This window comes from Ambystoma mexicanum, chromosome 2q (genome assembly GCF_040938575.1).
Source record: "Ambystoma mexicanum isolate Mex_15411 chromosome 2q, UKY_AmexF1_1, whole genome shotgun sequence".
Taxonomy (NCBI): domain Eukaryota; kingdom Metazoa; phylum Chordata; class Amphibia; order Caudata; family Ambystomatidae; genus Ambystoma; species Ambystoma mexicanum.
The window spans coordinates 129,637,435-129,653,699 of record NC_090924.1 but is presented as its reverse complement, the minus strand read 5'-3'; the positions used below and the strand labels follow the sequence as shown (position 1 = coordinate 129,653,699).

General features: G+C 44.5%; 1 protein-coding gene across 1 annotated transcript in view; it reads right to left on the bottom strand.

The window, feature by feature from the left end:
* The window catches only part of LOC138569235 (BOS complex subunit NOMO1-like), a 1,101,991-nt gene that overhangs the window by 1,027,012 nt on the left and 58,714 nt on the right, over window positions 1–16,265 (bottom strand). Inside the window, exons 2-3 of the mRNA XM_069647049.1 lie at window positions 14,944–15,033; window positions 14,522–14,567 (exon numbers count right to left, since the gene is read on the bottom strand). Of these exons, the coding sequence (XP_069503150.1) occupies window positions 14,522–14,567; window positions 14,944–15,033 (136 nt within the window). The remainder of the gene's footprint in view (window positions 1–14,521; window positions 14,568–14,943; window positions 15,034–16,265) is intronic.

Below are 16,265 nucleotides of genomic sequence, written 5' to 3'. Positions count from 1 at the left end.
TGCCCCCCCCCCCCATCTGAAGTCAGAAACCTCAGAGTCATCTTTGACCGCTCTCTCTCTTTCCTTCCTCATGTCATGGACCTTGCCAAGAAGGCCTACTTCCAACTCCACCACCTCAGAGGCATCCTTCCTTTCCTCACCTTTCCCCAGAAGCTCAAGGCCTCTAGAGCCCTGGTACTTTCTAGACTGGACTACTGCAACAGCCTCTTCTTTAATCTACCTTCTTCCTCTCTCTGCCCCCTCCAGCTTATCCAGAATAAGGCTACGAGAATTATCCTTGGCCTCAAGCCCAGGGACCGTATCTCTCCAGCTCTCTCTCTCTTCTTCCCGTCAAGAGGTCGTGGAAGAAGGCATCCCTGGAGAAGAGTGGCTAGAAAAAAAGGTGCGTCAGTAATAAACCTAAAAGCTCTCAACGAATTCATAATTTACCGCCATTTCAAAATGGAAGGTATACACATGCTCAGGGATCTCCTGAGACAGAACGATTGGCTCATGCGTCTAGACCTGAAAGACGCTTACGTCGCAGTGCCGATCAGCACACGCAAGTTATCTGAGATTTTCATGGAGAAATCGAGATTGGGAGTTCACTAGTCTGCCTTTCGGGCTCTCCTCAGCGCCTTGGGTTTTTACCCAACTTCTAAGGCCTGAAGTAGCTCATCTAAGAGAACACGGTGTCCGACTTATAATTTATTTGGACGACATCATCTTTATGGCTCAGTCACAAGAACGAGTTCAGAGGCAGACCATACTAGCCATAGATTTGCTACACATCCTCGGTTTTCTCATTAACTGGGAAAAGTCAATTCTTCATCCATCCAGGAACCAAGAATTTCTGGGGTTTGTAGTGGACACTCAGAATTCTCAACTCCGTCTCCCATCAGCCAAGATCCACTTCACCAAACGGGGGATACGCAGACTCTTACAGATGAGCCAGTTCTCTCTTCGAGAGCTAGCAAGAGTGATAGGTTTATTATCCTCCTCCATTCAGGCAATATTTCCCGCCCCCCTTCACTATCGAGAATTACAAAGATTGAAGGGCCAACACTTAAGACGCAGCCTTTCTAACTCCCAACTCCTGACACTATCACCTCAAGCGAGGACAGCGCTCAACAGGTGGCTCACTCACATGGAAGCCTGGAACAGCAGAGACATTTTCAGATCCGCCTCAGATATCATCATCGAATTAGATGCTAGTCGCTCCGGTTGGGGAAAGAGATGCGGTTCCATAGCAACGGGAGGAACTTTGTCTCCTCAGGAGCTGGATCTACATATCAACTGCATAGAGATTCTTTCGGGTTCGCTTGCAGTACGCTCTTTTGCCAGAGGCAGGGCGAATTGCTGTATCTTGCTAAAAATGGACAACATTTCCACAGCAAGGTACATCAATCATCTGGGTGGCACCAAGTCGGGGCCTCTAGCAGAATTAGCCAAGGATTTCTGGCACTTCTGTTTGGAACATCGAATTTCAGTCACAGAGGAATATCTCCCCGGTCTCACAAATGTGGTGGCGTACTGGTACTCCTGTCACTCTATAGATTACAGCGACTGGAAGCTCAACAGAGAAGTCTTTGTCCGCCTCCGAGAGATTTGGGGTCTGATGTCCATAGACCTCTTCGCTTCCAGACTCAATACCCAGCTACCAGTGATTTACAGCTGGAGGCCGGTTCCAGCAGCAGCGCGGCAACAGACGCATTTCTGCAACCATGGTCCCAGGGGATACTTTATGCCTTTCCCCCATTCACCATGATAGCGAGGACCCTGACGAGGCCCCGTCAGGAGCATTCGGATCTAGTCCTCATAGCGCCGGTCTGGACCTCACAGACCTGGTATCCAGTTCTTCTGGAACTTTCCTCGGATTCTCCAATCCTACTACCCCAGTTTCCAGATCTCCTACTGGATCTATCAGGGCAGCGTCATCCCTTCTTCTCAGCGGATCTCTGACCCTAGCGGCCTGGAGGGTTTCAGGTCAAGATGGAGAGTCCCCGGTATGTCTCGTATGGCGATCAGTCTCATCGAGGAAAGCTGGGCTCCTACTACCCTTGAGAGGTATTCCAACTCTTGGGGCACCTGGAGTACCTGGTGCCGAAGGAAAGGATTACATCCAGTTTCAGCACCTGTAGAGGAGATACTGAATTTCCTAGCTTCTCTAGTGGAAAGAGGGCTTGCCTACAGGACAGTGAACGCCTATCGTTCAGCAATTTCTGCTGGTCATGACCTTGTTCAGGGGGTCCCGGCAGGAGAACACCACCTCGTCTGCAGATTGATCAAGAGTGTCAGACTTACAGTCCCAGCCCCGTACCGGTACGACAAGCTCTGGGACGTTAATAAAGTATTGAATCTTTTCCTGTCATGGCCGCATAACGAAGAGCTATCACGTACGGCCCTATCCGGCAAACTTACTACCCTACTCTGCTTGGTCTCCTGCAGGAGAGTCTCCGACGTCAGAGCTCTCGATCTAGCGGGCAGGACCTTCTCTTCTGATGGCATCGTATTTCATATACACAGAAGGGCAAAATGTAATTCTAGGGTCATTTCTTACCCAGCCTTTAGAGACCAACCCAAGCTTTGCCTGGTTAAATGCTTAAAGATTTATGAGGAAAAGACAGCCCCTTTTAGGACCCCTCCTAACAGGCAACTATTAATAGCTCTGCGTAAACCGCACAAAGCAGTTTCCGCCCCAACTCTAGCACGCTGGGTGCGTTGGACTCTGATAGATACCCAGCACTTTGGAGCCCACTCAATGAGAGGAGCCATGGCCTCCAAAGCCTTTCAGGCAGGAGTTCGCCTAGAAGACATCATGAGGATGGCAGACTAGGCAAGCGAATCAGTATTTAAGCAATTCTATCTGAAACCGGTAGAGCAGCCAGCATCTATTGTGGTAAGTAAGCTTTAAACAAGCATAATGTGAGCCTCCGGTCTTGACATAGAATAAAGATTTTCCATAATAACTTACTAGAAAGTCTTAAAGGATAGTTCCGGGACTTTTTTTTTTATTGTCCCTACGGGTCGGCCATGTGTTTGTAAGCATAAATCGGTAGATCGTAGGAAACTTTCCTATGGACCTTACCCGACTTTTCGCCCATTATCGCACTCGAAATCAGCCTCCATTTTGTGATAATCCTATCATTCCGCCGCATCGACCTGGCTCACCTGCCTTTGCGGCACTAAATCAAATCCCCCGCCCCTGAGCCTGACATCAGCAGACGCGTACTGCCCATTTCAAGCACGTCTCGTGTCAACAATCGCTGCGCCTCAGCTATTGACGTGTTGCCATGGAAATGGCAGGACGCCTCTTTCCCCAATAAGTATAAACAGACCGTTTCACAACACACAGCAGCAGATTTTCGATTCCATTCCTCTCTCTGTGTTACTTTGAGTATTCTGTGACTCGTTTCGGTGCTCTGGTCAGCTACCTTCGCCGCTTGTAGCCCGTGTGAACACCTGTACCATCTCTGTAAATTATTTTACTATCTTTACCGCACAATGGCCACAATAATGCCGTATATGTACGAGCCCGAGTACACCGAGGAAGAACTACTGGAAAGTCAAGCACGCGAAAACGATGGGGATTCGGACGGCAGTTGGGAGGACCAGTCAACGGATGAAGAGCCTGGACCATGTCGCATGGACGGCGTCTCCACCTGGTGCACGTGCAATCGGTGCGAGCTAATGCCAACTGAGGAGGAGAACTGCTGCTGCCGTGAAAATTCCGGGTGCTTGGCCTACATTTCGGAAAGCGAGCAAAGTCTGCAGGAAGGCGAGCAAAGTCCGCAATGCATCACCGAGCTGCCAGAGTTCAGGGAAGCCTGCCTCTCACGGACCGTGTTGAGGATGATGATGGTGCTTATGCACGAACTTCGCGGCACTGTTCGTCCGCGTAATCCGAGTAACGAGTAAGTATACTCTGTTTGTGATGTCAGTGATGCCACCACTATTTCATGGTCGTCTCCCACATATAAAATTACATTTACATATCATTCGAACGCATGTAAATTTGTTCCATATAGTGCATTTTCTAGATATAATTTTTTTCTAAGAAAAATGACATGTGTTACCTGAATCGACATTGATAAGAAAGTTTGGTCAGTTTAATACAGTTTGCATCTTTTTTTCACAGGTGGTACAGGCTGGTGGCCTATCGTTGCTTCACTTGGTGGCTTCACGGGAGGCTCGGACACCGCGTTCGGAGAGTAATACCTGCCTGTGCGGTACTTGCCATTAGACAACATTTCCCCAGTGACAGTGGACAATACCGCGGATTTTCCCTCGATGTGCTGCAACCTCAACTTTACAATGTGTAATGTTTATTATTTATGTTTAATTAAAATCTAAAATAAAGCCCAACATATATTTTAACAATGGTTGTTTTGATTTTTTAAATGAATCTAGTGTATATTCTCCTGGGAGGGTGAGGTATTTATAAACTCACCCCCCTGCATTCCATGTAGTAGATCCTGCAGCCATCCTCTTACATTCAGTTAGATGGCCTCTCCTTGGTGAGGCCCTGCGGCAAACTGGTCTTGTCTGCACGACCACCGCCCCGATCCACCCCCGCCCTATCAAAGGCAGTTCGCACCGGGGTACTTGTGCTGGCAAGTGGAGCTGTCAGGGAGCGATAAAGGCCAAGAGGTGCCAAAGACCATGTACACTTCAAAGTGGTCTATAGAGCATGGGTTGTTGTTCCCATGTCTACCTACAGACCCCGTGTCTCCTGCCAAGCATCCCCCCTCACGCTGGACGGCCCCCTGCAATCCACATAAGTGTGTCTCCATTCACGAGTCTTCCTGTGTCTTGTCTGCACGACCACCGCCCCGATCCACCCCCCGCCCTATCAAAGGCAGTTCGCACCGGGGTACTTGTGCTGGCAAGTGGAGCTGTCAGGGAGCGATAAAGGCCAAGAGGTGCCAAAGACCATGTACACTTCAAAGTGGTCTATAGAGCATGGGTTGTTGTTCCCATGTCTACCTACAGACCCCGTGTCTCCTGCCAAGCATCCCCCCTCACGCTGGACGGCCCCCTGCAATCCACATAAGTGTGTCTCCATTCACGAGTCTTCCTGTGTCTTATCTGCACGACCACCGCCCCGATCCACCCCCCGCCCTATCAAAGGCAGTTCGCACCGGGGTACTTGTGCTGGCAAGTGGAGCTGTCAGGGAGCGATAAAGGCCAAGAGGTGCCAAAGACCATGTACACTTCAAAGTGGTCTATAGAGCATGGGTTGTTGTTCCCATGTCTACCTACAGACCCCGTGTCTCCTGCCAAGCATCCCCCCTCACGCTGGACGGCCCCCTGCAGACCGCATAATGCCACGACATATACACGTCATTCATTCACAAACACACCCCTGTTTCGAATTCTTTATAACCCACTTCATATTTCTAATGAGAACTTCTTTGCGCTTTGCTAGTCAACCTGTGAAGGTGCTGGTTATCTGCTCTTCGTCTCTGTGAACTTCCGTGACCACTTTGAGCAAACTCGTCAGTTTGCAACCTGTGAACTGCTCCCTGTTCTACGACAAGAAACTACTCCGATCCCTGCATCTAACTGTTTGTTCGTCAAGGTAAGTCCATGTACCATAATCATTTTGCGTCCAATTTTTTAATTTATATCTATTTGCTAGTAGTCATCAAATTGCATCCATGTTTTCTTTTCGTTCACGACAGTACATGCAAGGAACTAGTCACATGTTCTGAGTTTAGTCAAATTACTTTTTCTATTTTTTGAAAGTTATTGAAATACTTATCCGCATGTGAATAACGTGTATAGTTCCAAGAACCAAAACGGACCTTGCATTGAACCTTTTATGTGTCATTTAATGTTTTAACACATTGGTATTCATAGAGAATTGTTGATCTTTACTTTTCAGAACTTTCCATAATGCCTGCCTGTTCCATTGGCGGTTGCCCTTCGAAGACCCATAACAAATCTGAAGGTACTATAATGCATGTTTTCCCTAAGACAATAGATCAGATAAGAGAATGGGTCCGATATTGCGGATATCCAGCCTCTGAGATAGAAAGTAGAGTCCTAGAAGTCTTTGCGGACAAGAGGGGTGATCGATACCGCATCTGCAGCAGGCACTTTAGCCCAGACATGTACTCCACATCATTGCTAATAAGGACGAAAACACCGCGAGCGAGGCGAAAATTGCTCTCAACCGCTATTCCCACTCTATTCGTCCACATCCCTCCACTGGTGAGTCAAGTTTACGTATTTATCTCTCGGCATTGCGGTAGTGTGTAGCATTAGCTAACAATAATTTCCCCATTTATGTATCCACTCAATATGAAGGCTGAAGATTCTCCATCCGTGTCGTTATTGCAGTCATCAGCCACTTCAAGCGCCTATCGGGTAATCTTACTTAGCTATTCTGACACTGACTTGTTTTAGGCATGTAAATCAATAGTTTTAATTGATCGTGTAATTATTTTACCTAATGGTACACCACAGTACTCGTCCTCTAGTCTTTGTTTTCAGTTATAATTATTGTTATCCAAAATAATGCAAGTACTGTCTTTCAGGGAGATGCTGAGGAGTCCAACGCATTGACGACAACCGTAGATGTCACTCAGATGCTCGAGGTACGTTTCCGGACAGTTCCATCGATGGAGATCATCAGATCTTGCATTCTTGTAGCGTGATTGTTACACACAATGTTTCTTTCGTTTTTAGCCATTGGTATGTCCTTCTGTCGTCGCCCTCCTATGTGTCTTCTTTTTTCAATATTGTGTTCATTACTAATGAAAGTCCTATGTTTCAGGGAGTCGATGGAGCATTAGTCCAAGAGGAAGGGGGAGCATGCAGTTACGGGTCGGCGCAACAGCTTGCAGAAGTGTGCACCGCAGTTACAGCGTCCCTTGATGTTCTTATGCATTTCGAGGTATGGATACTGACAGATCAATCATGCGAGATCAAATGACGTGATTACATCCGCTATACTTCCTTCTTTATTAACGCAAGTACTATGTTTCAGGGAGCTGACGGAGCTTCTTCAACAAGAACATCACCCCTAGTAGTTGATGCAGATCTCTGGGTGGTGACACTTCCAACGATGGAGCAAATCGAATCATATTTAGATATCCATTATTTATTTTAGACAACTGATCATTTGTGCAGGTCTATTTAGATGAGCCGTTGACGCCTGCAGAAAGTTTATGTTCTTTTAAACAAAATACAAAACCATACTAATGCAATTACTGTGTTTCAGGGAGTTGCTGAAGCCTCATCTTCAATAATATCATCAATGGAAGTCTATGCGGAGCCCGAGGTATGGATCTTGACAGTTCAATCTAACTAGATCAACAATGCGTGAACTATTGTCGTTTGAATGTTCTACACAATGCGTTCATTCGTGTTTTGCTATTGAGATGTACGTATGGGTATTGGTCCCCAAGTACATTTTGTGTTTTCAATATTATTATACATACTAATGAAAGTTCTATGTTTCAGCGAGTCGATGGAGCCTCAGTGAGTGATGGATGTGCTTATCATGAAAGTATAGTCGTTGCAGCGCGAGAGGAAGTGGAGACATGCACACACGAGTCGGAGCAACAGCGTCCAGATGTTGAAGTTCGAGGAAAGAAAGTTTCAAAGAAAAGAAAGCAAAAGAAGGTTAGTGTCCTGTTCACTATATTATGTTGTCTTTCACTGTCAATAGTTCAATACTGTAAGTTGTGTTTAAACTGAACATCCCTTTTCTAATCTGTCCTCTAGTTGCGAGTGGCTGTAAGAACTAGATCTACACAGACAGTGAAGCGAACGAGAGATGTTGCTTGTCAAACCTTTTGGCAGGGACTTGAGACTGGAGATGCATCGTGCCAATGGGAAGAATATGAAGTGATTGACAACGGAGCTATACCACCACCAGCCATTGATAGTGAATGTCCTCCTGGTAGTTTGGATGCAGTCGTAGATCAATTCACAGAATCCACACCCGCAAAAAATAAGAGCACGCGAAAGTTGAAGACATTGTTTTTTTCTCCCATCTCCGGACAAGGAACAGATGTTGCAATGGAAGAGAATGAAGTGGACGACAATGAAACACCATCAATATCACTCAGCATAGCGGAAGACGATATCAGAGATTGTACCTTTCATGCGAGTGACATGTCCTCAACGTTACAGGCCGAACCAGCTGGGATGCAGAGTGACAGTATAAGGAAAGAGGCCAAATTCATTGTATTCGATAGCTGTTTGATGGATATTATTATGATGATGAAATGTGGGCATTGGGTTGGTGGGGAAGTATGTGGGGAGCCATTGATTAATGTGACTCGTGCAATTCGAGGCACTAACCTTAAAATACATGCCACCTGTACACAATATCATCCGTTCGCATGGTCTGCACAACCCATGCTGGGGCAACTGCCAGCAGGCAATCTACTTTGTGCAGCGGCCGCACTTTTTAGTGGTTCAAGTTTTAAAAAGTTACAGTATTTCTTTCAGTTTGTGGGAATCCATTTCATTGCGAAAAGTCAGTTCTACAAATACCAAACCGATTATCTATTTCCAGCCATCAGCGAAGCTTGGAGAATGGAAAAAATGTCAATGGAAAGTACATTCGCGGGCAAACGCTTCAGGCTAGCCGGTGATGGACAATGCGACAGTCCAGGATTTTCAGCCAAGTACTGCACCTACCACTTTCAGGACATGGAAAGTAAGAAAATTGTGAGTTCGTTGGTCGTGCAGGTGTCACAAAGTACATCCTCAGTGGCCATGGAGAAAGTTGGCTTTGTAGCATCATTGCAAGAACTACAATCGCGGGGAATGGTGATCGACCTGATAGCCACGGACAGACACGTTTCAATTGCCAAGACAATGAGAGAACAGTACAAAAATATAAATCACCAATTTGACGTTTGGCATCTTGCAAAATCAATCAATAAAAAATTGTCGGCTGCAGGAAAAAAAAAAGATATGCAAGGTATTTCACAGTGGTCCAAGTCAATCAGCAACCATCTTTGGTGGAGCTCAAAAACATGTGAAGGGTCGTTGGAAATTCTACTGGAAAAATGGCGGTCAGTAATGTTGCACTGTAGCAACGTACATCGATGGTCGACAAATGAGCATTTCCACAAATGTGAACATGGCCATTTGTCCACAGAGGAGGCACGGAAGAAGAAGTGGTTGATTCCTTCATCACCCACTCACAAGGCCATTGAAAAGATTGTATTTGATAAAACTATAACAAGAGATTTGAGGGGACTCACGGAATTCTGCCACACAGGAGATTTGGAGGTGTTCCACAATATGTGCCTAAAGTACAGGCCCAAAAGATTGCATTTTGGCATGGAAGGCATGATAAATCGGACTCTTCTAGCGGTCTTGGCACATAACCATAATGTTGGCCGTCAACAAAGTAGGACGACCGGAACTTTAGGGACGCTTCGCTACAATAAGGCCTTCACTAAAAGAAGTAAACAATGGGTGATCAAACCAGTGTTTGAGGATATGCAATATGAGTTTATTGAGAGACTTATCGTAGATGTCCTCGATAGGCACATACATGGAGTGGTGAACGAACCTATGCAGGGGACAACTGCATTGCCACCCAACATTGCCTCTGTTCCATGTCCACCTAAAGCAGAGCTCATTGAGAAATACACATCACGGTTTAAATGATTGTAATTCGATTGTCTGTTCTCTCGAGTCTCCTCATGTTGCAGGCCCATTGCAATTAAACCAAACAGTAATATAAATCATTTTTACAAAAATTATAGAATGTTTCCGTATTACAAACACATGGCCGACCCATAGGGACAATAAAAAAAAAGGCACGCAGACAAGATGCCCTTACACTAACTGGAGCTAACTAGAAATGTGTGCTCGCTCAAAGTGAAGGTCAGCTGCTTTGATGTTTTGCTCGGGTGGCGGAACGGCCCACGACCCAATATAAGGTTCTATTGTGATTTGACCTTGACAGGCCGGGACCATCCTGAAAGACTAAGAAAAGATAATGAATAAAATTTCAGAAACGAAACGATGAGCCACGTTCATTAGAAGAAGTAACGTCGGCAAAGAAGGAGTGGTGTTTCGGGTCTGCCCTACACAGAGACACAATGGAAAATGCAAATATAATGTAAGTAACTTTTGATGAGTTTATACCGCAATTTCATTACTATACAGTGGCTTTAAAGACGGGTTCAGTTGTACTTGTTCGTTCTATGTGGCATAGTGTTTTCTACCGCGCACTATCTGGAGGAGAAACATCTGCTTTTACTGAAGCACCTCAAAACCTTCCTCTTTGCTTCTGCTTTCTCTCTCCCTCTCCCCTGCTACAACTGGTCCACTGTCTGCGACCTCGGTCCTGGGCCCTTCCACTCTCCACCTGCACTGCCTCCCTGTCAACCCCTGCACTGGGGGACTGTCTCAGTATCCTACAGCCCCCCCTTCCCAGCACTTGTTCTGCACTTACCTTGCACTTGCCACCAGCTGGCCCTATTTATTTATTATTTTATGCTACTTACCTTGTACTCCACTCCCCCCCCCCCTCCATGCCTCGCCACGCCTTTAAACACTTGTGTACACCCAGTAGCGCTGTCCTCGCTATGAAATGAATAATTTTAATAAGGATCTGATGGTGAGACTAATTTCATTTTTTATGTTTTTAGGTACATCATTCACTACTGTCTGTGTCACGAGTACCAGACACCGGCGGACGGCTTCTACAGCCGCCAGTTGCTTCTCCACGTGAACAACGTTACCACCCTGACCATTTTATGGGACGATCGCCAAGTACAAGTATGCCCTTACGCGGTACTAACGGTTAGATGCAACATACCTACCGTTGTGGTGGCCTAGTGCCTCGTTGTTGGAACAGCCATGCGATTATCAGTGCGACAGAAGAGCTTATTTTTATCGTAAACCAACACCCTGTGTACTGCACACGAACATCGCTTCCCTCAAGACGAACTAATTTGGATCGAGAGCAAAGAAAAATGCAAATCGCTGAATATTCTCTAAACATTTGATGTCCAATAAACGTACTTTGCCAAATGTACAATCTTGCCGTTTGCTTTTAAACCACGGTTTCACATTCCGAATTGTGGTGCTGTATTGTGAGATGCTCTAAGACCCTGTGTACAGCAAAGGACCATCGCGTTCCTCAATACGAACTTTTTGGAACATGAGCAAATAAAAATGCAAATCGCTGAATATTCTCTAAACATTTGATGTCAAATAAATGTACTTTACCACATTTACAATCTTGCGGTTTGATTTCAAAGTACAGTTTCATATTCCGAATTGTGGTGCGCTGTATTGTGAGCTGATCTGTGTTGATTTCCGGGGTCTGTGTGGAGTCGCGTAGAAGACGCCTGGGCGCGTTTGCCTACGCAGCTCAGTCACGTCACGGATAGAGGCGGGGAATATGAATGTTTTGATAAAGTCTGTTTCAGGGGCGGGGGATTTGATTTAGTGCCGCAAAGGCAGGTGAGCCAGGTCGATGCGGCGGAATGATAGGATTATCACAAAATGGAGGCTGATTTCGAGTGCGATAATGGGCGAAAAGTCGGGTAAGGTCCATAGGAAAGTTTCCTACGATCTACCGATTTATGCTTACAAACACATGGCCGACCCGTAGGGACAATAAAAAAAAAGTCCCGGAACTATCCTTTAATTCTATTAAAGACACAGAGGGGAGCATTATCACACCCGGCAAGAAAATAACAGCACACATCACGCTTAACAGTGATTAAATGCATTACTATGAATGTTGACGATTTAGAATTTATGTGTATTCTGCGAGAATAACTCAATTAAATTTCTCTCCCACCCCGATAAGGGAACTAGGGTTGTAATATACATGAAGTAATTTTACTCTTTTATCCCTTTTTTGACAGCGCATGCAGACAAGTCTGTCTGATCGGCAGCTCGACACAGTTTTCTTCTACGAGATGGCTACAGTTACTATTCTACTATGGACAGCCAAGTTTGCAGCCTCGAAAGAGGAAGTTACATCATGTTTAGGACCGTTTAAGAAGGGACCTGGATACCTATTTGAGGACTAGGTCACATGTTGGTGGCCTCTAAATGAACTCTAGAGAAGTCCTCTGGGAAATGGAGTTTCCTCAGAGACTCATGGACATATTATATTGTATTACTATGTTGTGCTACGTTTTATTATATTTGGTGCACCTTTTCTTTATGCACATTATCCATGTTGCACTCGGGTTCACAAAATATCTTGCTGCTGAGCTTTTCTTTACTGGGTTTAATAAAGAAAGAGAAGCATAATGCTTGCCTCCGTGTCTTTAATAGAATTAAGACTTTCTAGTAAGTTATTATGGAAAATCTTTATTGTCGACCTCTGTTTAACATCATTACTGCTCACATTCCCCTCTTGAGATGAGCCTGGCTGCTCAGCTGCGCTACCAAAACTGTGTAGTACAGACTTACACCAAAGGTTGGTTTGCTTACACCTGTAGTCCTATTTGTGTGTAGTGGTCCCATAGGGTACTGCATACAAACTCTGCTCAACAGGCTTCTAAGCCCGATAGAACACCAAGGCATTCACTTAGCGGTTTGCTTGCCTCCTGGCTTCTGCTCAATCTGTGGCCCAGCATGGCTCCGCCCCTCCAGGAGATTATGGAATGGGAGTCCTTGTCCCGAAGAGGGGAGTCACTCAGAGTGAGGTCCCACTTGCCCACACCCCGAGGCAGGGTCTTGTGTAGTGGGCTCACCTCACTAGCCTCAAAGGGGGTCTATCCCCTCCGAGGAGAAGGGATGAATTGTCAGGGTTACATAAATAAGACTCGTTTGGGTAGGCTGGCTCAGGTGTTTCCATAACTCTCAACTGGTCCAAGTTGAAATGAGGGCTCGGGCCAGATCATCCTCAAGTTACACTCAAAGTTCAGATGAGTATTCTTGACACATTTTTGTTAAATTACCCTTTTCTTGCTTGAACCTCCAAAATGTTTTTAGCTCAATGCTTTTCTGGGAATTTTTTTATTTGCTATAAGTTTTTCAGTGAGGAAGCGATTTCACCGATATAAATGGATACAGCCTGGTTTAATTGGAGAGGTTTTAGTTACCCACCTCCTGCCCAAAGCATGGTGTTACAATAGGCTCACTTTGCAGTCTCCAACAGGATTATAAATCTGCGAAAAAGCACTAAATGCCGAAAATCAAAAACATTGTTTACCTGAAATAATTTGCATCTTTCCCTGAGAATTGACCAAAATGTCGGAGATTGAGCCCAGTACATGGGTGAGGTGTTTAACTGTAATTTATGTTACTTTTGCAATTTAATTGTATTTGTCCACACTACAGTAACTGTGCATGCCACTCCGCTGAAGGAGCCAGAGTGCACAAAAGCAGTGTACTGATTGATGGAAGATAGAAGCAATTATTGGTAGGTGTTACATCAGTCTTGCTTGACCTGGGAATCAAGTTTTGCTTGCAGACAATGAAAATGCAGCCAATTTAATTGTTTATCATATTGACAACTATAACATCTTATTTTATGTGACATCGGTTTTCTCCAAGACGTATGCTGCATAATTCAACCCCTGGTTTGTTTTTCAGTGGCCCAGTTCGTGCTTCCACACTTAGGGCCCCAAAACACCTCATATGGCGGAAATACTGTACAGCCGGGAGTCTTGCTTGGCCGAAGTGCCAAGCCAGACTTGCGTCTCGGCTCTCCCTATGTATTTCCTGGCTTGCCCACCTCCATGTCTCAATGAAGAACAGTTGGGTACAGTATTTCCACCATAGCTTATGATCCTTTAGGTGCAACGCTGTTCTACAGCATGCAAATTCTACCAGTTTGATGCCTTTGGACAGAGCAGATTACTAATCTATTGGCACAAATGTATAATGTCTAGGTTATCGGCATATGGGTGAAACTGCTTGTCATTAGGTTTTTTTAAAGAAATTTTAAATATAAGAGGCCAGCGGTTAAAATTGTGGTACCCTGCAGGTCACAGTGCCGAGTGTGGAAAGCAGAGTTTCAAGTCTAACGCTTGGCTACACTTGGAACGGAATGACATTGGAATATAGGAGCAGATACTTTAGCAAGAGTGTGAAGAGGTGCAGAAGGGAAATGCTGCAACGACACTAGCAGTTCCAACATGTTTTGGTAGCAGTTATAACCATTGCTGAGGAGATGTGAAAAAAATATACAGATGTCTTTGGTTTGCATTGCTGTGATGGGGGAGTGGAGGCTCTTGGTGAACAGGGCCACAGTGAAGGAAGATTTGAAGCAGCATTGCATTGCTCTAGACTCATGCTCATGTGTTTTAGTCACTCAGAGACCAAATACAAGAACAAAGGCCCAGAAGAACTTGGCAAAACAAAAGACGAGGAGTTCATATTTAGCAGTGAAATGTATGCAAGTAACGCAATTTTTTAACAGTCAAGTTGAAACCAATAGGACACCTACTTCCTTTTAGCAAGAGTTGGGAAAGCAGCAGAAAATGAGCTAGCAAGAGATGCAAATCCATGACAACCCTACAAAAAGTCAACATACTAATACCATCCAGATATTTTACTTTCAATGGAAAGAAGCAACGTGCTTACTTACCAAAACTCCACCCTAAAGGAGGCTCTATCTTCAGAACAAAATCCCCCTAAGGGAAAGTAGATACAAACATAAGAAAGGCATTAGATGACATAACATGCAGACAATGTACTTTACGTCTAAGAGTGATGGTCACTGAACTTGGTCAAAAGTAGACTCGATTATCCTACGTTGAAAAGCAAAACATTCCATTTTGCCTTACTGGAAAAAAAAAGTAACCTGGGGATTCACACATCAATACCTTACCATGATTCATATAAAACAAACTTCATGAGTTCTACCTCAAACAGAAAATATTAGAAACATAATGCAGATATTTGTGCAAAAAAAGAAGACTTCCTCGCACTGACAAATTCGAACATTAAAATGCATTAAGATAAGGCAGCCAGCAAAAGGGTTGCAATTTAAAACGTCTTGTATTTTACCTTATCATACAGAGGAATCATGAAGTAACCATTATTAGGTGCACAGTCGGTCTGGTATTTCAGCGTCCCTTGTTTTGTATACAACTTAATCTAAAAATAAAAACATAAAATAGTGTCGTTATTCTGTAGTGTGGAACAAAAAAATTGGAACTTTAATGATAATGCCTAGCAGTCAAACTATCTTTAGACAATGTTCCGCAAGCATCCTCCCCAAGATATCAACATTTTCAATGTTGTCGAGTACGTTCGAAGGCTGCAGAAAATTCTCCTAGATAGAAACACAGGTATTGAGTATGACCAATATGTAAATCATTTCCATTCAGATGGGCTGTATACAAAGCTCTCTTGTGGATAGCCTGACAACCTTGGGCGAATTGGGCCCTAGAGAACTAGATTTAGTTGTGCTAAACATTACACTTTACTAACAGAATCATTAAATAGCCACATTTTCATGATTTCCTCTTCTGACCTGGTCAGTAATGTACCTTCCTTTGACTCCCCCATCATCCTCCCTTCACACCCAAAGGGTGATGTTACTGTTTTATATAGCTAGGTAGAACTATGTACTGGCTAGGAATGACCAAGGATTAATCTGGCGATGGGCGGTAAAAAAAAATAATAATAATAAATAAATAGCATAGGCCACAGCATCAGGGCCTTACAATTTAAAATCGGATTGGTGGGGTCAATGTGACTCAAACAAAGAAAGCTTAAGAGCTTTTCGTAAGTACTCATTGAGGGTTATAGCAATCCCACAGTCTGCCTTTCTGTGTTCTATTGTGTCTAGGCTTATAAACCTGCCCTGTGATAATCTGCAGGCAGCACCCACGCCCTCACTGCCTTACGATGTTTCCACAGAATTAGGTTCAAAGTGCTGCTCATGTTACTCAACCTCAATAATAAAAGCAGGGAAATCATCAATTGGAGTTTGCAGTAGGAAGCATCTACATTATAAACTATGCACCACACAGAAGTCTCAAAGGTTTTCGAGGCATCAGCAAGATGCATGAAGTATTTTGAAATGAGCCCCGAATGCATCTTAAATTGGGCCTCCTTCTCGCATCCCGTTGTCCCCTACCTGTACCCCAATAAAACCTTTTCCCGCTTAGAAGGGATGCAAAAGAGTCACATAATACCACAACACAAACAACTGCACAACTTCCCAGGATAATAAACGAGATTGCCTTCAACAATCGATTTATTATCACAGTGAAAACGTTCTCTTATCTGCAATATTTCCCAAGTTGACTGCCATATATGCTCAGAAAGTAAACTTTTGGGGTGAAGAGGGGTGTGGCCAAGATGACAAAGTTAAGACGTAC